The sequence below is a fragment of the Pipistrellus hanaki genome (genome assembly GCF_964339955.1).
Source record: "Pipistrellus hanaki genome assembly, chromosome: 15".
In the NCBI taxonomy this organism is placed as follows: Eukaryota; Metazoa; Chordata; class Mammalia; order Chiroptera; family Vespertilionidae; genus Pipistrellus; species Pipistrellus hanaki.
Genome location: NC_140517.1, coordinates 48415527 through 48442664, shown reverse-complemented (window position 1 = coordinate 48442664; position 27138 = coordinate 48415527). Strand labels below are relative to the sequence as shown.

Here is a 27138-nt window from a genome sequence, read left to right as displayed (position 1 = left end):
TATAAGAATACTGGTGGTCCGGATTCTTGCTTATTCAAATTAGAAGAAAGATTTGTGCAGTAATTACATTACTACAAAAAATATATGTCAAAATAGTATAGTTCAGTGTTATATAATTAAAGCACCCTGTAATAGGTGCCAGCAAGAGCTTTGTATGTTTTGCATGTGCAGTAATCAATATTTATTTTCAAGTTGTCAGTGCTCCCAACCAGCAGGTGGGAGAGGATTCAATCCACAGGGGCAAATGCGAACTCCAGAAATGATGTGTTAAATGTGGTCTCCAACTTTCCGACATGCCTGTGGATTTCCTCCTTAAAACTGATAATGGAATGAAACACTCTCTGGCAGTGATATGTTTGTCCACATCCCTCTCCATTCCAATGGTGAAGGTTTTTGAAGTCAGTGACTCACACGTTTAGCTTCAAATATTTATTATAAACACACTCAAAGATTTCCATGTGTGTTGGAAAATAACAATTACAAAGGGTTATGACAGGAGCTAGTTTGTCCCTCCATCCCCCAGCCATGAAGGCACTTGTTGGTAATGACGCTGAAGTAACTCTGCAGGAACTGGACCTCAGCGAGGGGCTGGAGGTGGGGAGGGCCGTAAACCCAGGAACATGTTTGAAATTGGAATTCAGGTAAGCACTTTCGTTAAACACCACCACCAAAAAAAAACTGCAATGTTCTATGTGAGGATGAAGAAACAAAATTGTCCCTGGGTAGATAGGTAATTTCATACTGAGACCAGCAGCCTCCCTGCCCCCTTCCTCATTCCCCAGGGTGAATAAGACTCAACAGTGTTGAGTTCCAGTCTTTCAGAGGGACACGACCTGGGATATGAGATTTGGATGATCAAGACGTGAGTATTTAGGACAACAGCATTGCTTTAAAATAAACCTTTTAAAGAACATTGTGATAAACTGCATTACTAAGACAAATGTTGTGTCCAACACTTGAATTAAATTTCCTTACGGTTTTTTTAAATTAAAACATTTTATTTAATGAAGCATTTTATTTATTTTTAAATATATATTTTATTGATTTTTTACAGAGAGGAAGAGAGAGGGATAGAGTTAGAAACATCGATGAGAGAGAATCATCAGTCAGCTGCCTCTTGCACACCCCGCACTGGGGATATGCCCGCAACCAAAGTACATGCCCTTGACCAGAATCGAACTTGGGACCCTTCAGTCTGCAGGCCGATGCTCTATCCACTGAGCCAAACCGGTTTTGGCTTAATGAAGCATTTTAATGTAACATCTATTCCAAAATTAAACACATCAAAAATATTGCTGACTTAGCTCAGAAGCACATTGAGCTCTTTTTTCTTGACATTATCCAAATGAAACTCCAAGCACATGTACAGGTTATTCTATATCCTCCTTTTATAAGAACCCCAATTCTAACAGATTAGGACCCCACTCTTGTGACCTCATATAACCTTAATGACCTCCCTAAACCCTCTATCTCCAAATACAGACACATTGGGTGTTAGGGCTTCAAAATATCCAAGGGGACACATTTCAGTCCTTAACTCAGCATCTCAAGTTCATTATGTTATATAATCCACCTCAAAACTGATTCCATTAATGCAATAATAATTCAATATTTATTATGAGCCTGTGGACAGGCCAGGTGGTTCTGCTTCATGCGGTATAGGAAGGCAGATGTTGGCAGTGAGGCTGAAGCAACCATGTAGGAACTGGGACCTCTACTTTAGATCAACTTTTCCCTTAATCAAAACCTGATTTCCCAAGCTTTCTGACTTCAATTCCAGTTCTTTCAATTATTGTCCCCTTGCCATGTACCTGTCCATTAAGTCTGCTTCCAGTCTCTATTCATCCGCCAGACCCAAGGCCATGTCACTCAGTAGGTTTTTATTACTGAGCACCTCAATCTTAGCAACTCTTTTCACTTTGAACGTCTTTGTTGTAGAATAAAACACCTCTAAGTTTAACCGCTTAAATCATCCAAAATTCATCTTTTCATGCAATTCCATGGTGGCTGAGCCCTTCTCTGCTGCTTTCACATAAGCTCATACACCCAGGTGCATCCAGCTGGCAGGGCAATTGTCTGGGGCCGCAGGGAGTTGGGAAACTTGTCTTTGAAACAATTTTTAAACGTTTGTTTTTTTTAAATAGTGAAATTATAAATGGATAAAAACACCCATGTGCAAGACATTTATTGGTTGCCTCCGGACCACCACCTGAGCAGATCAGGAATCACACTCCCAATCCGGGACTTTCTACACTATGAATCAAACCTGCAACTTTTTTATTTTTATTGATTCAGAAAGGAAAGGAGAGGGAGATAGAAACATCAATGATGAGAGAGACTAGGTGATCAGCCACCTCCTGCACCCTTCCTCATATCCCTGAGGATCATGGCCGCAACCTGGGCATGTGCCCTTGGCTGGAATGGAACCCAGGACCCTTCAGTCTACAGGCTGATATTCTATCCACTGAGCCAAATCGCCTAGGGCACGAGTATGAATTTTTTTATGGCGAGTAAGCTTTCTTGACTCCCTGAAGTCTTTGCCGCATTCATTACATTTATAAGGTTTCTCTCCCGTATGAATTCTATGATGGTTTGTAAAGCCAGAGTAATTCCAAAAGGCTTTGCCACATTCATTACATTTATAAGGTTTCTCTCCCGTGTGAACTCTCTGGTGTTTATTAAAGCCTGAGGACTGACTAAAGGCTTTGCCACATTCATTACATTTAAAAGGCTTCTCTCCAGTATGAACTCTCTGATGTTCAGTAAGGGTTGAGGCCTTACTTAAAATTTTGCCACATTCTCTACATTTATAAGGCCACTCTTCAGTATGAACTCTCTGATGAGAAGTAAGAGATGAAGAGTGGCTAAACGCTTTGTCACATTCTCTACATTTATAAGGCTTATGTCCAGTATGAACTCTCTGATGTCGCTTAAGGCCTGAGGACTCACTGAAGGCTCTCCCACAGTCTCTACACATATGGGGCTTCTCTCCAGTATGAACTCTCTGATGCTTAGTAAGGCCTGAGGAGCACCCAAAGGCTTTGCCACAATCCCTACATTTATAAGGCTTCTCTCCAGTGTGAACTCTCTGGTGCATAATAAGTTGTGAGGACGTCCCAAAGGATTTGCCACATTCTGTACATGTATAAGGCTTCTCTCCAGTATGAATACGCTGGTGGCGATTAAGGTGTGAGGAGTGATTGAAGGCTTTGCCACATGCTTTACATGGGTAAGTCTTCTCTCCAGTATGAAATTTCTGATTTAGAGTACAACCTGAAAGCCAATTAGATGTTTTACTAGAACCTTTACATGCATACGGTTCTTCTTCACCATGGATTTCTTTCAGTTCATTTGGATTAAATATCTGACTGGATATTCTACCATAGGCATTCCCTTTGTAAGCCTCCTGCCCAGCATGAATACCCTCTTGTTCGGTGCAACTTGACAATTCCTGAAAAGACTGGACACATTTACTTCCTTCGAGTGTCATCTCCACAATTGGAATAACTTGATGTATATTGTGATTGGACATTTGGTCAAAGAGTTTTCCACTTTCATAATGATCTTCTGTAAGCTCACTTTTCCAATGATTATTACGATATGACTCTTTCTTAAAGTTTTTCCAATACGCGTTCCATTGATAACTTCTGTCTTCAGGATATGTACTCTGGTGATAATGAAAGATAGAAAGGATTTCAGTGAAAGCTATAATTTCATTAAACATGTTCACTTGTGTAAGAACCATTTGTGATACTCATTAGACCAAGATGGTTGTGCAAAAAAAGCATTCCCAATCTATAAAAATTATAGACAAAAATAAAATTTTAATTGTCAGAGGAAGAATAATGAATCCTTGTTTAAAAGATTGCCAAATGCCTAGGAGGCATGACTCAGTGTTTGAGTCCTGGTCAGGACACATGCCTGGGTTATGGGCTCGATCCCCAGTGAGGGGTGTGCAGGAGGCAGCCAGCCAATCAATGATTCTCAACATTGATATTCTTCTCATTCTCCTTCCTCTCTGAAATAAAAAATGTATTTTAAAAAATATTGCAAAATTGAGCACATTTAAATTGCATAAGTACCGAACATTATAAATATCAAAATTTTAGATAGGATTGACTGAACAATTAATACCACCATACACTTTAAACAATTAAATGATTATCCACACCACAGACTGAGTTTCTAGTTTTCTTCAGATACCCTTTCCAAGGATACGTAACAATAAAAAGTTGTTTTCTACCTGCATGTGCAGGAACACACTGATCTGCCAATGTAACTGACTTTAAAGTGGCAGGTTTCTCAAATGCATAATATGCTTGACCTCTTTAGGTAACAAGAATTTTATTATTAATAATTATGCCAGGTTAGTTCTATTTATATTAATATTTTCTCCTCTCATCAACTCTCAAATCCCAAGGCTCTCATTAAGAGTATATTATGAAAGCAACTATCTTTAATATCTTACCAGTATTATGTCAGAGAATACATCATGTAGTCCGGGCTTTGGCAAAAAGGCCTGGTCATCTTCAGATGAGATAGCTGAAAGAAATAAATTTTCAGGTTTTGACAACGAGGTGACTATACTTTCAACTGACCAGCAAGTGTTAAGCAAATGACAGTTCTGAGTACTCCAAATGCAAGTGAAGAATTAAAAAAAAAAAGCTTAAAATAGGTACAATGAGGAAAAGTCATATCAAAGTGGGACAAACAGCTGCTTACATTTGCCAATGATACCTGCTTAATTAAACCCCCTGGCACACATGGCAATATTATAAAAATACTCCCAATTCCCAGGTTCTTCACTGGAGAAAGAGAGAGATGAGAACGGCATGTTCAATGATCTCCCTGTTTTGAAGCATCTTGAGACATGTGTCTGATGTGCATGACACAGAGTGAGCACAGAATGGCAGTACGGGTGAGTATCCTGTAGTGGCTGCTAAAAAAAAACAGTGAGAAAGTGTTCCAGCCCCACAAAGACTGCGGTACTGAAGATGTATATGAAGCCTGAAAAGATGGGCCTGAGAAAGACACAGAGAACATTTCACCTGGGAAATGAAACAGAGAACCAAACAGAGAACACAGATCCTGAAAACAGTGTTGACCGAAAGTAGAATTTGTGCCAAAGATGGTTATGATTTATTTCCTCCTAGAGACAGCATGTTCAAAAGCCTTCGTGTTTACAATTCCTGAATCTCAACAAAAGATTCAAGTCAAGCAAAGAAAAAGAAAGTGTCCCATCAGAAACACAAAATATATGTAATAAACTGGAACTACATCAATGAAAATACATTAATTACCTGAAAAAAAAAAAGAAAAATAAATATCTTAAAAAGAAAATGTAGAAAAGAATGACTACTATATTATATCAGGAAAATGTTATGACCAAAATAAAAATACAATGAGAAAGAAAGTGTGTGTGTGTGTGTGTGTGTGTGTGTGTGTGTGTGTATATATATATATATATATATATATATATATATGTATTTAAATATATTTATTTTTTACAGAGAGGAAGGAAGAAGGATAGAGAGTGAGAAACATTGATGAGAGAAACAACAATAAACTGCCTCTTGTATATCTCCTACTGGGGATGTGCCAGCAACCAAGGTACATGCCCTTGACCGGAATCCAACCTGGGACCTTTCAGTTTGGAGGCCAACGCTCTATCCACTGAGCTGAACCATTTAGGGCGAAAGAAAGTATATTTTTAAAAAACCACTCCGAAGTGGGACATTAAAAAACTCAATACCTGCCGAAACCAGTATGGCTGAGTGGATAGAGCGTCAGCCTGTGGACTGAAAGGTCCCGGGTTTCATTCCAGTCAAGGGCATGTACCTTGGTTGTGGGCACATCCCCAGTGGGAGGTGTGCAGGAGGCACCTGATCGATGTTTCTTTCTCATGGATATTTCTAACTATCTCTCTCCCTTCTTCTCTGTAAAAAACCAATAAAATATATTAAAACAAACAACAAACAAACAAACAACTCAATCCTGGAATGCAAAAATACAGTAGAAAAAAGGCAAGCTCCCGGTGCAAAGGTTGCTCTGCAGCATAATCTAGGCCTCTGAGGAGCTGTAGAGGTCACAATCTCTAAGGTGGGTGTTCCGGGGGCTGCCAGAACTCATCAAATTGGAGCTGTTCTAACCAGCGCTGCAGTTGAAGGATTTAAGGCAAATCTCGTGTTTGGGGAAAATAAGAAGAAGCTAGAAGAGCAAGGGGAACAGTTTGTGGCATTTTTGCCTTCAAGGTGAAGGACGGCCCTGGGGTGAAGAAGCCACTGGGCGGATGTGAAAACTGGCAAAGGATCAGTGCTTCCCGGCTCAGATAAGAAGGCTGTACAATCACAATAGCCAACTTGGATTGGATGGCTTTAATGACCGGTAAATGAATCTCCAGTGGACCTTCTTTCTTTCTTTTCTTTTTTTTTTTTTAAATATATATTTTATTGATTTTTTACAGAGAGGAAGGGAGAGAAAGAGAGAGTTAGAAACATCGATGAGAGAGAGTCATCGATCAGCTGCCTCTTACACACCCCCACCGGGGATATGCCTGCAACCAAGGTACATGCCCTTGACCGGAATTGAACCTGGGACCTTTCAGTCCGCAGGCCGACGCTCTATCCCCAGTGGACCTTCTTTCAAGGCAAACTGAAAATAACTGGCAACAGGGAGCTCACTATGAAGTTAAAAAATCTTCAGCTCCAGCCAGGCAAAGCTGGGCTGTGAAGAACTACCTTTGGAACTCAAGATGAGACTTAAGAGACATATAAGAACTTACACTGAAACCATGCATTAGCAAATAGCATGAGATTGGTTTTAAAATGTGTGCGAACAGCCGAAACCAGTTTGGCTCAGTGGATAGAACATCAGCCTGCGGACTGAGAGGTCCCAGGTTCGATTCCGGTCACAGGCATGTACACTGGTTGTGGGCACATCCCCAGTGCGGGGTGTGAAGGAGGCAGCTGGTCGATATTCCTCTCTCATCCATGTTTATAGCTCTCTATCCCTCTTCCTTCCGCTCTGTAAAAAATCAATAAAATAAATTTTTAGGGGGGCAATGTTAAAATATGTACACAGATAATAATTTAATAAAAAAAAGAAAAAAAAAGTTAAAAAAAATATATATATATATTTTTAAAAAGTAAAATAAAATAAAATGTGTGCGAACAATCTTTTTTCCCCTAAACTCCGGGTGAACAGAGTCTGATGGAATACTATTGCTTTCATGAATTGCATACAACTATGTATTACAAAGGTAATATGGTAATTATGGTTCTGGAGTAAAAGTGAGCCCCAGAATTAAATTAAGAACAGCAAAATCCGCCCTAACCGGTTTGGCTCAGTGGATGGAGTGTTGGCCTGTGGGCTAGAGGGGGTCCTGGGTTCGATTCCGGTCAGGGGAATGTACCTTGGTTGCGGGCAAAAGCCCAGTGGGGAGTGTGCAGGAGGCGGCTGAATGATGCTTCTCTCTCATTAATGTTCCTATCCCTCTTCCTTCCTCTCTGTGAAAAATCAAATAATATATATATATTATAAAAGAACAGCAAAATCCAAAAACTATGTAAACATCCCCAGTAGCGGGTGTGCAGGAGGCAGCTGATCAATGTTTCTCATTGATGTTTCTAACTCTCTATCCCTCTCTCTTCCTCTCTGTAAAAAATCAATAATATATATATTTTAAAAATATATTTTATTGATGTTTTAACTTCGTCCCACAAATGCTCAATTGGATTGATATCTGGTGATTGAGGGAGCCACCTAAACAAGGTAAAGTCTCCCTCATGTTCTTGAAACCACTCCCGCACAATACGAGCACCGTGGCATGGCCCATTGTCTTGTCGGAAGGAACCATCTCCACTGGGGATGTGCCCGCAACCAAGGGACATGCACTTGACTGGAATTGAACCTGGGACCCTTGTTCAAGTCAAATCAACGACCAGGGGTTGAACCTGTCTTTATGGGGGTCCCCTTAAAGGTCGATTTATTAGTGTCTTAAGAGTCCCTTGTTTTTTTTGTTTTTGTTTTTGTTTTTTTTCATATTTCCACATGCTTGTTAGCTTCCCTGAATCAAAATTTTTAATGAATTATGACAAATTTTTTATTTTGTAAATATGTCTATTGGTTTCTGAGAGGGAGGGAGAGAGAGAAACATCAGTGAAGAAAGAGAATCATCGCCCTAACTGGTTTTAATGTGTTCCTTTTATTTTTGTGACTTGGTGAACTCAAGAGAGCCCATTAAGAACTTAGTGGCAAGAACATGGTAAAGTCTCCCTCATGTTCTTGAAACCCCTCCATAAGGCAGCTGGTTCCACAACTATCAAATCTCACAGAACTGGACAGTGCTATTCATCAGGCATGGTGTCAGATTCCTTGCATCAACTTTCAACATCTCATAGAGTCAGTGCCAAGAAGAATCGCCACAATAAAAAGGTGACCCAATGAAGTACTGATGGGGTGGTCATAATAATCTGGCCACTCAGTGTATATCAAAGGCCTGGTGCATGAATTCCGTGCATGGGAGGGATCCAGCCAGCCTAGCCAGGGGGAGGGGACAAGGATGGTTGGCCAGCCTGCCTGCAGGTCGAACTCCTGGTTAAAGGGACAATTTGCATATTAGCCTTTTATTATATAGGATATACACTGAGTGGCCAGATTATTATGCGTTCAGAAATCATAATAATCTATGATCTAAATCTAATAATCCAATAATCTAAACTCAGTATATATTGTTATAACCTTAAAATATATTTTTAAAATATTTTCATTGGTTTCAGAGAAGAAGGAGAGGGAGAATCATTGATTGGCTGCCTCGTGCATGCCTCAAACTGAGAATGGAGCATGCAACCTGGAATATACCCTTGACTAGAATCAAACCTGGTACCCTTCAGCCTGTAGGCTGATGCTCTATACACTGAGCAAAACCAGCTAGAGCCTTAAAATATTTTAAGTAGCTCCCATGGTCACAACAAAAATAAAAGGAACACATTAAAAGGGACAGAATTGCGTATTGCAAATTACAGACTCCACATTTCTAGAAATAAATATATATATCCAATGAATTTCTCAAAATATGATATATAAGACCAAGTCACAAAGTTATCTGTGTCCCTGTACAGGAACAAAAATTAATACTAAGTAACAAATTAAGGATGTAATTACATGAATAACAGCATAAAGAAAAAGAAAATAACAGTTTACTTCACGAAGAAGGTGCATGATTTGAATGCTGCAAAGTATATATATTGCTGGCTGCCATCGTACTTCTAGGTATAGATCAGAAAATATTCACAAAGGATCTGAAAGAGCATTTGTGTCCATTATAACGTTATTCACAAGAGGCTTCCACTGATTGGAACAACTCAAATTTCCATGGAGAGTTGAATGAAGAAAATTTACCATATACATGCAATGGAATGTTTTTGTGCCATAAAAATAAAAATAGATATTGTCACCAGATACCACAAAGAGAAACGTTGATGACAATTTTTAAGTGAAGCACACAAGTCACAAAAGACAGACACTACAGGATTTCCCTCAGGTGAGTAATCAAATGTAGTCCACCTTATAGAAGAAAAGAATGGTAGTTATGAACCTTGCTTTTAAAGCAAATGAGGAAGTAGTGGTTTAATAGAGAATGAGAGATTTCTACAAGATGGAAGTTTTCAGAGGACAGATACACAACACAGGCAGTTAAGAATCTACCCTAGAAAGCAGAAGGCCCTAGAGATGTTAAAATAATAAAGGAAAGAAAACCCTGTGGGTGGAGTACGAACTCGGAAAGGAAGTCACCCTCACCCAGGGAGGCCAGGTTGCTGCAGTTCTCCAACATCACATCCAGGTACAACTTCCGCTGAGCTGGGTCCAGGCACTCCCACTCCTCCTCAGAGAAGTCTATGGCCACATCCCTGAAGGTCAGCAGTCCCTGAAAGAAAAGACACAGTTACCAAGAGGTCACCAGAAGAGATCGCAATGTCACCCAACATAAAAACAGGGTTAGAAGAGGTTTGGCCCTAGGAGAGTATCCTTGAATCATCCAATAAGACCACTTTCCCCCAGTAACATTCTCTGATGTGACAAATAAGGATGAAACATGTCCACCAATCCATGGTACAGAATTTGCTTTTCAGTAAACTAAACTTTAAAAGTAAGGCATGGCCCTAACTGGTTTGGCTCAGTGGATAGAGCGTCGGCCTGCGGACTAAAGGGTCCCAGGTTTGATTCCTTGGTTGCTGGCACATCCCCAGTAGGAGGTGTGCAGAAGGCAGCTGATTGATGTTTCTCACTCATCGATGTTTCTAATTCTCTATACCTCTCCCTTCCTCTCTGTAAAAAAATCAATAAATTAAAAAATAATAATAATAATAAATTAAATTAAGGCATGGACACAGGCATATGGACCTCTGACTGCTGTGTTTGCATCATTCGGGATCAGCGGTGTATATTTCTCAGCTGGAGATGACATGGTGAGTCAGAAATATAAGCACTTTTTCAAGTGTAATATAAACAATGATGGCACTTTTCTAAAAATACAGATTGTGCTCCATGCTCTGAGAAGGGGCCTCTGTTTCACATGTTTAAGAAATTCACTTTTTACTTGTGATACCAATGTTACCAGATCACATGCCAAGTGTTTGAATACACAAAAAATGAAAACCCAGGAAAAAAATCACAAGTAACTTTGAACTCAAGGGGTTCGTTAATGGGATTTACAGTGATCATGGAATAACAGCCAAAATCCTATTTGAAATTTCACTATGAGTGAACTTAGAACAAGACTATTCTCCCTGGTCCAGAGGGTGCGCCTCAGTGCTTGACCCATTAACCGAGAGGTCACTGGTCAGGGCACATACCAGGGTTACAGGATAGATCCTAGTGTGGGGCGTGCAGAATGCAGCCAATAAATGATTCTCTCATCATTGATGTTACTCCCGCTCTCTCTTTTTCTCTTCCTTTTGCAATCAATAAAATTATACGTTAAGAAGGAGGGAGGGAAATAGAGAAACTGCTGACATTGACTATTGTAAGAAAACAGGAAAGCCCTGGCTGGTTTGGCTCAGTGGAAGGAGCATCGGCCTGCGGACTCAAGGGTCCCAGGTTTGATTCCGGTGAAGGGCATGTGCCTTGGTTGTGAGTGTATGCCCAGTGAGGGGTGTGCAGGAGGCAGCTGATAGATGTTTTCCTCTCATCGATGTTTCTGGCTCTCTGTCTCTCTCCCTTCCTCTCTGTAAAAAAATTAATAAAATATATTTTAAAAAAGAAAATAGGTAAGAAATAAGAAAAGGAAACAACCTGGCAAAGCAAAATACCAGAAGTAGAGAAATATTCGAAGATGTTAGAGGAAAAGCAAACGCAGCCTCATCTCTCACCTGAGAAGCACCCATTTGGTCCTGGTTCCTGATGCTGGTCCTGGAATGTCTTCTCGGGTGACAACTGAGGAGTCCCAGAATGTGCCGTCAATGGCGTCCGCACAGCCTGTTAATCAGCTCACCTCACACCCACAGTCAGAAGGACATGGAAATGAGGAAAGAGCCGTGCTCGCCTGTGTTTGTTACAGGAGAGAGTCAGGAACAATGAGCTCCTACATGTGAGGTGTTTTATTCTCTCTTCCAAAGACTTATTTGGCCGAAACGGGTTTGGCTCAGTGGTAGAGTGTCGGTCTGCGGACTGAAAGGTCCCAGGTTCGATTCCGGTCAAGGGCATGTACGTTGGTTGCGGGCACATCCCTGGTAGAGGGTGTGCAAGAGGCAGCGGGTCGATGTTTCTCTCTCATCTACGTTTCTAGCTCTATATCCCTCTCTCCTCCTCTCTGTAAAAAATCAATATATTTAAAAAATAAGTAAAAACAAAGACTTATTTGTCTATCCTTCCAAAGACCTCCACAATCTCCTGTAGCAATGAGAGCCTGTGCTGATTTCCTGGAACACCTAACCAACAGGGCACCGCTCACTTCCCCTGAAGGTCCCAGCACACCTGAGACCTGTGGGTAGTGTGGTGGTGTCCCAGCACAGCTGATCTGCGTCCTTACATTCTTTTGATTACACCATGGGTCAGAGCAGGATGCATTTCTCCAGGAGTGCTTACTCCTAAGTCCTGCCCATACGCTAACAGTGAGATCAAGTTCCTCCTTGAACCCTGCCTGCTGAACTAAGTGTTGGGAACTTACTCGTAGTCTAAGTTCTTCCTTTATCCTCAGCTCAAGTACAACCACGGAGTGGTCTGAGCTCCTCTGCCAAGGGCTGGACCATCTTGAACACCAAATAGTAGGAGAAGCCATGAGAAGTGGTGGGTATATAGAGTCTGTATTATAGGAGCTAATGGCCCTATAGGCACTGCTAACAATGAGCCATCAGACAAAACAGCTCTTCACAACAGTCCTATACAGGCAGGCGCACACAGGCTGATAAACAAATACATCTTTCGGGAGAATCCAAGATGGCTGCTCGGGTAGACACCTAGCCGCAGCCGCACGCAACAATTTCAATAAAATACAACTAAAATATAAAATGGACATTACCCAGAACTACAGGAAAGTCAACTGACAGGAAATTCTACAACGAGAAGCAAGGAGAAAACCAGAAGGAAGCACGGAGGAGCTGTAAAAGCCTAAGGTACGGAGACACGCGGCGCGCGCGGAGAGGACGGAGCCGGAGAGGAGGGAGGCCGAGTGCCTGGCTGGCGTTCCCTAGCGGGAAGGAGATAAACACTCGGACTGTGCTGGGCCCCCAACTGCTCTGAACCCCCGTTCTAGGCCAGACCCTGGGGACCCAGGCTCATCCAGAGGGAGCTGGGCTGTAAGGCGGTACTCGGGGAAGCAGCGAAAGGAGGTCCCGGAGGCGCACACAGCGCGCAGAGAAGGGCCGGCCTGCTGTGCCGTAGGACTGCCCTGGCGGGAAGGAGACAGGCTCCAGACTGCTCTGAACGCCACCTCCAACTCCACTTCCAACTGAACTGAACCCCAGTTTCGGGCCCATTGCGGGAGAGCTTACACTGTTTGGTAGCAGGCGAAAATCGAGGGCACCTTTCTCTCAGAGGCGCTTGCAACAAGTACTGAAGGACCCTGAGTCTCAGGAGTTGCATAGGGCGGGGCTGACGGAAGCCAAGGCTGTAGGCTCCACCCTCAAACTCCGCCCCATCAGAAAAGCTGCCTGCGAAAATGCCTAAACCAAATAGATCACAAACGAAAGAAATGGAGGACAAAAAGCGACTGGATATAGAGTTCAAAACCACACTTATAGGGTTTTTCAAGAGACTCCTAGAAAAGGCCGATAAAATAAATGAGACCTATGAGGATATGAAAAGGGATCAACAAGAAATGCTAAGGGATCAACAAGAAATAAAGAATACATTGTCTGAAATAAAAAATATTCTACAGAGTCCTAAAAACAGAAGGGAAGATCGCAAGAATCAAGTCAAAGATTTGGAACATAAAGAGCCAGAAGACACTCCTCTGCAGAAGCTAGAAGGCAAGAGAATCCAGAAAATTGAAGATAATGTAAGAAACCTCTGGGACAACTTCAAACGATCCAACATCAGAATCATGGGGGTCCCAGAAGATGAGAGAGAGCAAGATATCGAAAACATACTGAAAGAAATAGTGACAGAAAACTTCCCCCACCTGGGGAAAGAATTGGACTTACAAGTCCAGGAAGCACACAGAACTCCAAATAAGAGGAATCCAAAGAGGACCACACCAAGACAAATCATAATTAAGATTCCAAGAGCAAAGGACAAAGAGAGAATATTAAAAGCAGCAAGAGCTAAGCAGGTGGTTTACCTATAAAGGAGCACCTATACGATTGTCAGCTGATTTCTCAACAGAAACCATGCAGGCCAGACGGGAATGGCAAGAAATATTCAAGGTGATGAATAGCAAGAACCTACAGCCAAAAATAATCTACCCAGCAAAGCTATCACTCAGAATCGAAGGCCAGATAAAGAGCTTCACTAATAAAAAAAAGCTAAAGGAGTTCATCACCACCAAACCAGAATTATATGAATTGCTGAAGGGGGTTCTTTCAGAAGAGAAAGTAAATAAAGATAAAAATTATGAACAACAAATACGTAACTATCAACAAGTGAATCTAAAAACCAAGGAAATTAAAAAAACAAATCTGATGAACAATATTAACTGTTGAATATAATATTGTAGAATCAGAGGTATGGAAGGGGAGTGAACTGATGATTCTTGGGGAAAAGGGGAGAGGGGAATGTGGGAAGAGACTGAACATATAAACTGTGCACCTATGGATGAGGACAATGGGGAGTGGGGAAAGGGCAGAGGGCGGGGTGGGAAGGGGGGGGGGAAAGGAACACTTGTAATAATATGAACAATAAAAATTTATTAAAAAAAAAAAAATACATCTTTCCCACAAAGTAGCAGTAGCCTCTATACCCACAGAATCAATAAGCAGCAGTGTTCTCTGTGCCTACATCTATCTTCTGAGCAGCCTCATGCTGCCTCTGGCCTGATGCATGAAATTCATGCACATTAAGAGGGGATTAATTAGAGGAAATAATTTAATATTGGTATTTTCCCTTTTTTTTTTTTTATCATGATAGATGCTTTATTTTTTTCATTTTTGTATTAAGGTATTATATGTGTACATATCTTACCATTGATCGCCCCACTCCCATACATGCCCTCCCTCCCCAGAGTTTTGCGTCCATTGGTTATGCTTATACGCATGCACACAAGTCCTTCGGTTGATCTCTTACCTCCCCCATATCTTTGCCCTTTCTCTATAACAGAAGTATCAGAGATGAAAGAAAATTAGTAAAATGTATATGAAAACCTTCCTCCTGTCAGAGTCTGGGGATCACCACAAGACCCAGTCACCAAAACCGGTTTGGCTCAGTGGATAGAGCGTCAGCCTTCGGACTGAAAGATCCCGGGTTCGATTCCAGTCAAGGGCATGTACCTTGGTTGCGGGCACATCCCCGGTGGGGGTTGTGCAGGAGGCAGCTGATCGATGACTCTCTCTCATCGATGTTTCTGACTATCGCTCTCTCTTCCTCTCTGTGAAAAATCAATAAAATATATTTAAATATATATATTTTTATTGATTTTGTACAGAGAAGAAGGGAGAGAGTCAGAAACATCGATGAGAGAGAGTCATCGATCAGCTGCCTCTTGCACACCCCCACCCCGGGGATGTGCCCGCAACCAAGGCACATGCCCTTGACCGGAATCGAACCCGGGACCCTTCAGTCCCCAAGCCGACGCTCTACCATTGAGCCAAAATAAAATAAAATAAAATAAAATCACTAAAAACTTATAATAAGCCAAAACCGGTTTGGCTCAGTGGATAGAGCATCAGCCTGAGGACTGAAGGGTCCCAGTTCGATTCCGGACAAGGACATGAAACTTGGTTGCGGGCACATCCCCAGTTTGGGGTGTACAGGAGGCAGCTGATCGGTGATTCTCTCTTCTAATCCTATCTAATAAGAGTAATATGCAAATTGACCATGCCTCCACTATACCCACAAGCCACGTCCATCAGTCAATCAAGAGTGAGTATGCAAATTAACCTAACCAAGATGGTTGTGGCCACTGAGAGAACAGGAGACCTGAGTTGCCCCGACAATGGAGGAATCCAAGCTTTCCGCCTATGCTGGCCTGCCTTGGCCTCCGCTCAAGGCTACGAAGTTTCAATTATGGAAGATAAATTCCAAATACCAGGGCCTCTCCTTGGGACGCCAGGGGGCATGGCCAGCCTGCAAAGCACCACAGGCCCCTCACCCAGGCCACCCCATTCCCCAAGGGAAGCCCCCCATCCTGATCTGGGACACCATTCAGGGCAAACCAGCAGGCCCCCACCCATCACCAGGCCTCTATCCTATCTAACAAAAGAATGTGCAAATTGACTGTCATTCCAACACACAAGATGGCTGTCCCCATGTGGTCAAAGATGACTGCCCCATGTGGACACAAGATAGCCACAACAAGATGGCCAGCAGGGGAGAGCAGTTGGGAGGGACCAGGCTTGCAAAGGAGGGCAGTTGAGAGCAATTAAGCCTGCAGGAGAGGGAAGTTAGAGGTGACCAAGCCAGCAGAGGGAAGTTGGATGCAAACAGGCTGGCAGGGGAGCAGTTAGACATCAATCAGGCTGGCAGAGAAGGGGTTGGGGTGTGATCAGGCTGGCAGGCAGATGCAGTTAGGGGCAATCAGGAAGGAAGGTAGGCAGGCAGTTGGGAGCAAGCAGTGCTGGATTGCTCAGTCGGAAATCCATTGAGAGTTCCTAGATTGGAGAGGGTGCACGATGGGCTGAAGGGACACATCCTGTGTGCACGAATTTCGTGCACTGGGCCTCTAGTAAGTATATAATAGGCAAACCTTATTAAGCGGAAATTTATAATTCTCAAATGTTTAAATAATTCAGTTGTTAACCATATACACACACAAGCCCATATATCACAACTTAATCATCCAATTCCCATCAGCTAATTTGAACGAGAGGGAATGAGACTTTCCTCTCATCACATTAAGGTTCCCCTCCTTCCTGCTACAATGTATTTATGCTTATAGTTCTTTTTCTGTCTCACGGTCTCACTCTCCACTGTGGTTCTTTCCTATATGTCACTTCCCTGTCCCTCCATCATTCTCCCCTTTTCTCTGTCTGTCCCTACACCTGATCTTGAACCTCCTGAAGCCTATTTCCCTTCCGGTGCTCTCTCTCCTGGTCCCTCTGCTCCCATCTGCACACACATCTGCGTCTTTCCCTCCCCGCGCCCGTGTGCCCGCTGCTGCCTGTTAGTCTGTCCTGCTCCCCACAGCTGGCTGCCTCCGTGCTGCTCCCCCTCTGCTCCCTCATCCCTGAGCCCCCCTTTCTGTCCCTGCACTCGCTCCCCAGCTTCTCCTCTGAACCAGTGTCTCCTCCTGTGCGTGCGGCCCCCCTTCTGCTCACCAGGACCCTCTCCCTCTCACCTCCCCTTCCTCTCTCTGGGCTCCCCCTCTCCTATTTCTCCACTTCCTTCCTCCTCAGGCTGCTTTCCCCAGTTACCCCCTCCCTCCTACCATCGCCGTCCAGTCCCTCCCTCACCCCTATGGCCCCTCTGTGGCCCCCTCCCCGCCCTCCTCCTCCCCCGGGTCTGTCTCTCCCTCCCTCTCCTGCCCCCCAGCCCGGCCCCCGCCCCCCGCCCCGCAGTCCCCGCTCCCACAAAGCCCTCCCTGGGGCAGGTCCCTCTTCCGGGGACACCGCGTTCTCCCCGAGCCCACCCCATGGCCCTGGCCCCCCTGGCACTCAGACCTGATTAATGGGGGGCCCAGGAGGGCGGGGGCAGACCCCCAGGCCGGGGCCATCCGGGCTCTTTGGGCGGGAAGCGCCGGGCGGGGGAGGGCAAAGGGCGGGAACCACTGACCAGACCTCCAGCCCCGCGGGGGCACCCGCGGCCCCGGGGACGGTTTTCGGCGGGAAAACCACGCGGCGGGCGGGCCCACAGCCAGAGGCCGACACACCGCGGGCCGGGCCTCAGTTTCCCCCAAAGGAACGCGGCGCCTCCACTGCGCAGCCCCCGGGACGCGCACTCACCGCCGGGAGGGGCTCCGGGCGGGGCTCCCACACGGACTTCAGCGCCCGCAGCGCCCTCAGCCCGCCCTGCGGGGAGGGGCCGGGAGCAGCGGCTTTAAAGCACAAACACCGCCTCAGGGAGCCGCCACCGGCCCCTCCGCAGCCGCTTCCGGCTGCCAGCACTGCGCATGCGCCTCCCTGCGGGGGCGGGGCCTGAGCGGAGCGGCTCCGCGGTGGGGGCGGGGCCAGGCCTGGGCGGGGACAGAGGGAGGGGGCGGGGCCAGGGGGCGGCCTGGGCCCCGCCCCTCCTCCCACAGGGACAGCCCTTCCTGGGGGAGTTCCCGTCATTGTTGGGGTTTGGCTGGTGGCGTGGCTGTGACAAGATTCACAAGGAGAGAAGAGACAGGAGCAGAGAGGGCGGTGATTTTACTTTTTTTTTTTTTTAATATATCTTACTATTTTTTTACAGAGAGGAAGAGGGAGGGATAGAGAGCTAGAAACATCGATGAGAATCATCGATCAGCTGCCCCCTGCACACCTCCTACTGGGGATGTGCCCGCAACCAAGGTACATGCCCTTAATCGGAATGGAACCCGGGTCCTTTCAGTCCATAGGCCAATGCTCTATCCACTGAGAGAAACCGGTTTCGGCTGTTATTTTACTTCTTTAAAAAGAGGAGAGGGCTGAAACCGGTTTGGCTCAGTGGTAGAGCATCGGTCTGCGGACTGAAAGGTCCCAGGTTTGATTCAGGTCAAGGGCATGTACATTGGTTGCCAGCACATCTTCGGTAGGGCGTGTGCAAGAGGCAGTTGCTCGATGTTTCTCTCTCATTGACGTCCCTAGCTCTCTATCCCTCTCTCCTCCTCTCTGTAAAAAAATCAATAAAATATATTAAAAAAATAATAAATAAATAAAATTAAGGGAGGAGAGGGCCAGGTGCCCTCTGATGGCACGAGGCTCCCCACATAGACGGGCTGTTCTTCTGTTAGGGTGCCAGCGAGTAAAGGCAGCTGTGGCAGAAGCATACAGAGGGGAGGAGGAATCTGGAATTCACACAGAAGTTTCCAGATCCCAGGGGCTGTGCTTAGAGCTCCTGGCTGGCCTGCCCTTCAGCTGCACATGCCCCAGGGAGGTGTCTTCCCCAGGATCTTCACAGGCCGGTTACACATTCTCACGGGGAAGTTGCAGAGAATTGAAAAGACGGGCAGATTGGGTTTGAAACCAGAAACTTTCTGCCTGTGATTTTCCTGGATTCTTAAACCCTCAGTGAGTAGGGGGGAGGGGAAGGGCAGCCTGCTCTCTCAGCCCCTCCCTGTCTCCCCATCTGAATGGAGAGGCAGCTTGAGTTAGGGAAGCAGGTGGATGGGGGTGTCAGCGACAGACCCAGACATCCATTCAGAGTTAGGCAGATGAGATAAGACCCCACCCAACACGGTGGGGGAGATAGTTTTATTCAGGTATCTTCAAGGGATAAAAATTTTGCTTGTAAGTTATGGTCTTTTGAAGTTTTTGTGTTCGGGGAGTGCATTTTGAAATGAATGTCATTAATTTAGTAGTCCCTATGACGTACATAATGTGAGTTATCTCCTGTTAGTATTCCTTATATTTGGAAAACAATGATTTAAAAATCAACAATATTTAAGTTATAAAAATGATGACTATTATCAGTTTACTTAATCTCATCACCAGTTTTTATTTTGATTATTTTCCAATATTGTAATGAATATAGTTATTCCCTAGAGTTTTATGAAACTTTATGTTAGAGTAAATAATTTGGAGTAAATCAGACCAGGGGGTTATGTTTAACCTATATAAGTATTTTATCACTTTAGGCCAATAAAATATCAACCCTCAGTAGTGCCACCCAAAAGCCAGAAAACACACCACACATAACAGACAAATAAAAGTTTCCCTCTAGAATGAATTCCAATGTGAGGAATAATCTACAGGTGCTGATTAAAGACTGCAGGACATTGTTTAAAGTTGTATTGTTCCTCCCCAGTATGAATTCTGATGTTGGTTAAAGTTTGCATACTGAGTAAACTTTCCCAATTTATTTAAGTCTGCTGGGCTTTGATCCAGTATTAATTATCAGATGTTGTACAAGATATAAATGGGGAAATACACTTTGACATATGCCTCATAATTTTTAAGGCCTAATTTAATCATTTCCAATGATGCTCCAACCATGGTTAAATCTTTGGATGAAAACTTTATATTATGCCTATTTCTCTTTAGAGTAATTTCAAAATGTTCATTAAGTCTGACCACAGCCTAATGTCATTCTCACATTTTATACAGTGTAAGGCTAACCTTCATTATGAAACCTCTGATATTCTGTAAATTTTGAGCTATGGATAAACGCTCTAGCCCATTCTCTACATTTGTATGGTCTCTTTTTGTTCTAAAGTTGATCAATTAGAGCAGGGGTCCTCAAACTTTTTTAAGTGGGGGCCAGATCACGGTCCCTCAGAGAGCTGGAGGGCCGGACTATATGAACTACTAATTTCTACTGTAACACCTCGGCTGCGCTCACTGCCCAAAAAACCTGGCGGGCCGGATCAGACTCCTCTGCGGGCCGCATGTGGCCCGCGGGCCGTAGTTTGAAGACCCCTGAATTAGAGTAATAGATTGCCTTTTAAAGGCTTTTCACATTTCTCATATACATAAGGCTTCTTTCCAGTATGAATTCTGTGATGTCCATTAAGTTCTCACTGTGGTCAAGGACTTACCATGCTCCTCACGTCTGTGAGACTTCTCTCAAGTATGAACTCTCTGCTGTACAGTAAGGCAGGAACACTGATAAATGGCTTTGTTACATTTTCTACACGTGTAAGAATTCTCTATAGAATGAACTCTCTGATGCTTAGTAAGGATTGAGGACCTGCAAAAGGCTTTGCCACATTCTCTACATTTGAAAGGTTTCTCTCCACTATGAACTCTCTGATGCCTAGTAATGTCTGAGGACCTGCCAAAGGATTTGCCACACTCTCTACATTGATAAGGCTTCTCCCCCGTGTGAATTATCTGATGAGCAGAAAGGTGTGAGTACTGGCTAAAGGCTTTGCCACATTCTTTGCATTCATAAGGCTTCTCACCAGTATGAACTCGCTGATGTTTATTAAGGGATGAGGATTGTGTGAAGGCTTTACCACATGCTCTGCATTTGTAAGGCTTCTCTCCGGTATGAACTCGTTGATGTCGATTTAGCTTTGTGGACTCACTGAATGCTTTGCCACATTCTCTACATGTATAAGGCTTCTCTCCAGTATGAACTCTCTGATGCATTGTAAGGTTTGAGCTTCTGGGAAAGGCTTTGCCACATTCTCTACATTCATAGGGCTTCTCTCCAGTATGAATTGTCGGATGCAGAGTAAGGTGTGAGGACCAGCGAAAGGATTTGCCACATTCTCTACCTTTAATAGGCTTCTCTTCAGTATGAACTCTCTGATGCAGAGTAAGGTGTGAGGACCAGCTAAAGGATTTGCCACATTCTCCACAATTATAAGGTTTCTCTCCAGTATGAACTCTCTGATGCAAAATAAGGTGTGAGGGCCAGCTAAAAGCTTTCCCACATTCTAAATGTTCACAAGACATTTCTCCCGTATGATTTCTATGATGTTGAGTATGTCTTGAGGATTGACTAAAGTCTGCTCCATTTTCCATGAGTTTGTATAATTTTGCAATAGTATGAATTCTTCCTTTATGTACATTAAGAGATGAATGACATTTAAAGGCTTTGCCAGATGCTTTACATTTGTAAGACTTCTCTGCAGTATGAATTTTCTGATTTACACTGCAACCTGAAGGCGAAATACATGTTTTACCAGAATCTTTACATTTATAAACTTTTTCTCTATTATGCATTTTTTTCATTATATTTAGATTAAATATTTGATGGAAGACTCTATAATATGGATTGCATTTGTAAGCCTCTTCCCCAGTATATATAATCTGTTGTTCAGGGAAATTTGAAGATTGCTGAAAAGACTGGATACATTTACATCCTTTGTGTGTCTTCTCCACAATAGGCATAACCTGATTGGACATTTGTTCAAAGAGTTTTCCACTTTTATAATGCTCCTCTGCACATTCACTTGTCTGATGATTAAGATATAATTCTTGCTTAAAGTTTTTCCAATGTTCAATCCATTGATAACTACTATCTCCATTATGTATACTCTGATGATAATGGGAGACAGAAAGACCTTTAGTGACAGTTATAATTTCATTAAACATGTACACTTGTCCCATAAATACCATTTTGTGATACTCATGAAACCAAGATAGTTGCATAAAAAAACCTTTTCTGCGCTGGCCGGTTTGTCTCAGTGAATGGAGCATTGGCCTGCGGACCGAAAGGTCCTGGGTTCAATTCTGGTCAAGGGCATGCACCTTGGTTGCGGGCACATCCCCAGTAGGGGGTGTGCAAGAGGCGGCTGATCGATGTCTCTCTCTCTCATCAATATTTCTGGCTCTCTATCTCTCTCTCTTCCTCTCTGTAAAAAATCAATAAAATGTTTTTATATATATATATATATATATATATATATATATATATATATATATATAATGTATATATAAAAAATATATAGAATATATAAAAATATATATATATTCTGGCCTGGACCCGAATCTGATCTAGGAACATTCAGTCTGCAGGCCACGGAGCCTATCCACTGACCTAAACTAGCTAGGGCCTAATTTGTTCCTTGAGAGCAAGAATCTACCATAGAAAGCAGAAGCCCCTTAGAGATGTCATAATAATAAAGGAAATAAAATCATGGGAGTAGCGTAGGAACTCCAGAAGGAAGTCACCCTCACCCAGGGAGGCCAGGTTGCTGTAGTTCTCCAGCATCACATCCAGGTACAACTTCCGCTGAGCTGGGTCCAGGCACTCCCACTCCTCCTCAGAGAAGTCTATGGCCACATCCCTGAAGGTCAACGGTCCCTGAAGGAAAACACACATTTACCAAGAGGTCACCAGAAGAGATCACAATGTCACCCAACATGAAAACAGTGTTAGGAGAAGAGGTTTTGATCTGTGGGGTATCCAGGTTCTCAGATGTTTCCACATATGTAAGAAGCTCACTTTTTACTTGTGATGTCAATGTTTCCACATCAAGTGCCATGCTTATGAATACACAGAAAAAGAAAACGGAGGGAAAAATTCATACCGAACTTTTAACTAAAAGGGTCGTTAATGGCATAAACAGTTCTCAAGGAATAGGACACATATGAACCATAATCCTAGTGGTAAATACAACATGAGTAATCTTAGAATAAGATTATTCTTTCTGGTCCAGCTGATGTATTCCAGTGGTTGAGTGCTGCCCCATGAACAAGAGGTCAGATTGGATTCCTGGTCTGGGCACACAACCAGATTGTGGACTCAATGCCAGTGTGGGGTGTGCAGGAGGCAGCCAATCAATGATTCTCTCTCATCATTAATGTTTCTATCACTGGCTACCTCTCTCCTCCTGTCTGAAATCCATAAAGATGTACTTGGAAAAAGAAAAGAAAGAATAGCTGAAGTAATGCTAACAGTTTAGGCATAGAGGCACACATTTTACAACTATGAAATCAAGATGGTTTAGTGATTCTGTAAATCTCATGAGTCTATTTGTGTATGTTCCCTTTTGTGTTTTATAAAACACAACTAGAGGGCTGCTGCACGAATTCATGCAGCAGCCCTTGGCCTGGACTGTGGGATCAGGCTTAAACTGGCTCTCCAACATTCCTCAAGGGGTCCCAGATTGCAAGAGGGTGTAAGCCAAGCCGAGGGACGCCACTGGTACATGATCAGGGCTTGGGAGTGGAGCAGGAAGTTGGTCAGCCGGGGAGGGACCACGGGAGGGCTCCAGAGCATATTTGGCTCATCTTGCTCATCCCATTCAGAGGGATCCCAGCAGCAAGCTAACCTACCAGCCAGAGCCTACGCCCCCTCATGATTAGTGCACATCATAGCTAGCGGTTGAACAGCCTTAGCATATCATTAGCATATTACACTTTGATTGGTTGAATAGCTGACTAGATAACTGGACACTTAGCATTCTAGGCCTTTATTATATAGGATGATAAAAAGTGAAACATAAGGATACAAAACAAGTTAGACCTATTATTTGCTTTTTGTGGTTGTAAATCCTCACCTGAGAAATTTTTAGCATTGACTTTTCAAAAGTGGATGGCAGGGACACAGAGCCATGAAAGGGAAGACAGGGGAAGGGAGAGAGAGAGAGATCAATGTGGAAAAGACACATGGATTGGTTGCCTGCCATAGGTCCCCAGACCTACTTGCCCTAAACCAGGAATCAAAATCTCCACCACAGATCCACATCAGCCTGGGGGAACTAATTTTTCTTACATTTCTTTCAACATTTTTATGGGTCATTAGTGCAGTTATGTTGTAGAAACTTAATGTAACTGAACATATATTAATAATATAATTCTTGAGAACTTTCTAGAAAATAGAAAAAGTGATAATGTAGGGTTTGTCAGTGACATGACTATAAAATATAATGAAAATTTAAAGAATCAAGGCCGGATTGTTTAAAGCTCCCATGAAAAAGCCAATGATCTGTCGAAAATAAAAGTAAGTCCTTCGGCTGAAACTGGTTTGTCTCAGTGGATAGAGCCTCGGCCTGGGGACTGAAGGGTCCCGGGTTCGATTCCGGTCAAGGGCATGTACCTTGGTTGCAGGCACATCCCCAGTAGGGGGTGTGGAAGAGGCAGCTGATCGATGATTCTCTCTCATTGATGTTTCGAACTCTCTATCCCTCTCTCTTCCTCTCCGTAAAAACTCAATAAAATATATATTTTTTAAAAGTAAGTCCTTCATCTTAAAAAGCAAACACAAAGGAAAGAAATAAGGAAACGAAAAAAACCTGGAAAGGCAGGAACTTCAGAAGTTGAGAAATATGGAGAGGAAGGAGCCCCAGAGGAATGAAGGGGAGCTGAGAGGAAGAGAGGTCCTGGTGAGCAGGGTGGGGGCCACACAGGAGGAGACACTTCAGACAGAGACACTGGTTCAGAAGAAAAGAATTGGGGGGAACAAGTGCAGGGATAGAAAGGGGAGTCTAGGGGCAGAGGGAGAAGCAGCACTGATTTGGCCAGCTGTGTGTAACAGGACAGCATGTAGCAGGCACAGAGGAGACTCAAGTGTGGGAAGGGAAAGAGAAATATATCCCAGATGTTAGAGGAAAAGCAAACGTAGTCTCTGACCCAGGACACATCTCTTACCTGAGAAGCAGCCATTTGGTCCTGGTCCTGATCGGGGTCCGGCTTACTTTCTGAGATTACAATATGTTGAGGAGCCACAGAATGTGCCTTCAGAGGTGACCACGCAGCCTGTTAATCAGTTCACCTCACACGCACAGGCAGAAGGACCTAGAAATGAGGAAAAGACCACAACCTCTTGTCCTTTGTCACAGGAGAAGGACAATGAGCTCCTACATGGAGACCACACAGAGAATGTTCTAGTGTCTGTCTTCATGTGTCTTTCCTTCCAAAGATATCCATGAAGTCCTACAGAAATAAGAATGTGAATTGCTGCCTTGACACCCCCAAACTAGACAGAGCACACCCCCTTACCTACCCTAAACAGAGTCTACTACCCACTCTCACAAAGGTGTCCTGCAACCTTCCTGCTAATCGCTGTCCTTACCTTCCAATCACCCGGGGCACCTCCGTAACCAATGATGCCCCACCCAGAGCCCTCTCATAGCCTGGGAGCCCTCGGGGAATATCTGAAATCCTTAGTGTTGTCCTAAAGGTGAGAGAGGGGTTGGTTGGAGGACCTCACCAGCTGTGTGCCCAGCTTCTGGCTGAGATGCACTACCCCTGGGAGAGGGCACTGACCACCGGGGGCAACTCCTGCGTTCAATGGCTGCCCCCTGGTGTTCAGTGCGTGTCTTAACTACTTGTTGACAGGTCGTTTGATCATAAGGCTTGCTTAGGCTTTTTTATAAATAGATGTTTAGTAATACTTAACTCTAGGTTAAATATATTATCCTATTCTTTATATTTTAACACCATCCCCAGTCCGTATTTCTGATGCTTTGAACATTCATCCTGCCTAAAGCCCTTCCAAATGCAGTTTGTAATTTTTTCTCTAATGTGTAGAACTGATATTAATTTCCTTATATCTGTGTCTTTCTCTTCCCATGCCTGCGTCCCCTCTGCAGCCTCTGATAGTCTGTCCTGGCGCTGGCTGGCTGGCGCTCAGTGCTGCCTCTCCCTCTGCTGTGTCATCCCTAAGCCCCCCTTTCTGTCTCTGCACCTGCTCTCCTAATTCTCCTCTGAACCAGTGTCTCCATCTGAAGGGCCTCCGCCTGTGCGGCCCCCCTTCTGCTCACCAGGACCCTCTCCCTCTCAGCTCCCCTTCCTCTCTCTGGGCTCCCCCTCCCCTATTTCTCCACTTCCTCCTCCTCAGGCTGCTTTCCCCAGTTACCCCCTCGCTCACCCCTATGGCCTCTCTGTGGACCCCTCCCCGCCCTCCTCCTCCCCGGGTCTGTCTCTCCTCCCTCTCCTGCCCCCCAGCCCGGCCCCCGCCCCGCAGTCACCGCCCCCACAAAGCCCTCCCTGGGGCAGGTCCCTCTTCCGGGGACACCGCGTTCTCCCCGAGCCCACCCCATGGCACTGGCCCCCCTGGCACTCAGACCTGATTAATTGGGGGCCCAGGAGGGCGGGCGCAGACCCCCAGGCCGGGGCCATCCGGGCTCTTTGGGCGGGAAGCGCCGGGCCGGGGAGGGCAAAGGGCGGGAACCACTGACCAGACCTCCAGCCCCGCGGGGGCCCCGGTGGCCCCGGGGACGGTTTTCGGCGGGAAAACCACGCGGCGGGCGGGCCCACAGCCAGAGGCCGACACACCGCGGGCCGGGCCTCAGTTTCCCCAGAGGAACGCGGCGCCTCCGCTGCGCAGCCCCCGGGACGCGCACTCACCGCCGGGAGGGGCTCCGGGCGGGGCTCCCACACGGACTTCAGCGCCCGCAGCGCCCTCAGCCCGCCCTGCGGGGAGGGGCCGGGAGCAGCTTTAAAGCACAGACACCGCCTCAGGGAGCCGCCACCGGCCCCTCCGCAGCCGCTTCCGGCTGCCAGGACTGCGCATGCGCCTCCCTGCGGGGGCGGGGCCTGAGCGGAGCGGCTCCGCGATGTGGGAGGGGCCAGGTGGCCACGCCCCTGCAGGGATGTGGGGAGGGATGAGCAGGAGCAAGGGAACAGGGAGGTAAAATATACCCTCCTTGTTTAAAGATCCCACGAAACATGCAAGATGACCCAAACCGGTTTATCTCAGTGGATGGAGCGTCGGCTTGTGGACTGAAAGGTCCCAGGTTCGATTCCGGTCAAGGGCATGTACATTGGTTGAGGGCATATCCCCGGTAACCGGGTGTGCAGGAGGCAGCTGATGGATGTTTCTCTCTCATCGACGTTTCTAGCTCTCTATTCCTCTCCCTTCCTCTCTATAAAAAAATCAATAAAATACATTTAAAAAAAATAGAAGCTGAACATACTTGTGCCAGAATTTAGTTACCATGCCACACCAAATTTCAAGAGGCCTGAGAAAATACCAGAAATCAAGCAGCCATCTCTATCAGTAAAGAAATGGGAGAATGGACATGGAGGGACAGCT

General features: G+C 44.8%; 2 protein-coding genes and 1 pseudogene across 7 annotated transcripts in view; 1 reads left to right on the top strand and 2 right to left on the bottom strand.

Annotated features, from left to right (window-relative positions):
• The window catches only part of LOC311633330 (zinc finger protein 560-like), a gene marked incomplete at its 3' end in the record, with an annotated part of 186707 nt that extends 169030 nt beyond the window's left edge, over positions 1 to 17677 (bottom strand). For 2 of the 3 annotated variants that reach the window (XM_084905839.1, XM_084905838.1), the window contains exons 1-3: positions 17532 to 17677; positions 11370 to 11542; positions 9799 to 9925 (exon numbers count right to left, since the gene is read on the bottom strand). In XM_084905839.1, coding sequence (XP_084761965.1) covers positions 9799 to 9925; positions 11370 to 11384 — 142 coding nt within the window. In that variant the 5' untranslated portion in view covers positions 11385 to 11542; positions 17532 to 17677. Of the gene's footprint in view, positions 1 to 2126; positions 3668 to 4468; positions 4543 to 9798; positions 9926 to 11369; positions 11543 to 17531 lie in introns of those variants that run through there. The other variant, XM_084905848.1, reaches the window with a different exon arrangement.
• LOC311633407 (uncharacterized protein) overlaps positions 1 to 26616 on the bottom strand; it is a 40994-nt gene extending 14378 nt beyond the window's left edge. Inside the window, exons 1-4 of one of the 3 annotated variants that reach the window (XM_084906067.1) lie at positions 26451 to 26616; positions 24750 to 24896; positions 22335 to 22461; positions 20121 to 21313 (exon numbers count right to left, since the gene is read on the bottom strand). In XM_084906067.1, the coding sequence (XP_084762193.1) occupies positions 20271 to 21313; positions 22335 to 22461; positions 24750 to 24764 (1185 nt within the window). In that variant the 5' untranslated portion in view covers positions 24765 to 24896; positions 26451 to 26616 and the 3' untranslated portion in view covers positions 20121 to 20270. Of the gene's footprint in view, positions 1 to 20120; positions 21314 to 22334; positions 22462 to 24749; positions 24897 to 26169 lie in introns of those variants that run through there. The other 2 variants (XM_084906068.1, XM_084906065.1) reach the window with 2 other exon arrangements.
• LOC311633819 (cullin-2-like) overlaps positions 1 to 27138 on the top strand; it is a 392353-nt pseudogene that overhangs the window by 68861 nt on the left and 296354 nt on the right. The gene's annotated exons all lie outside the window — the stretch shown is intronic.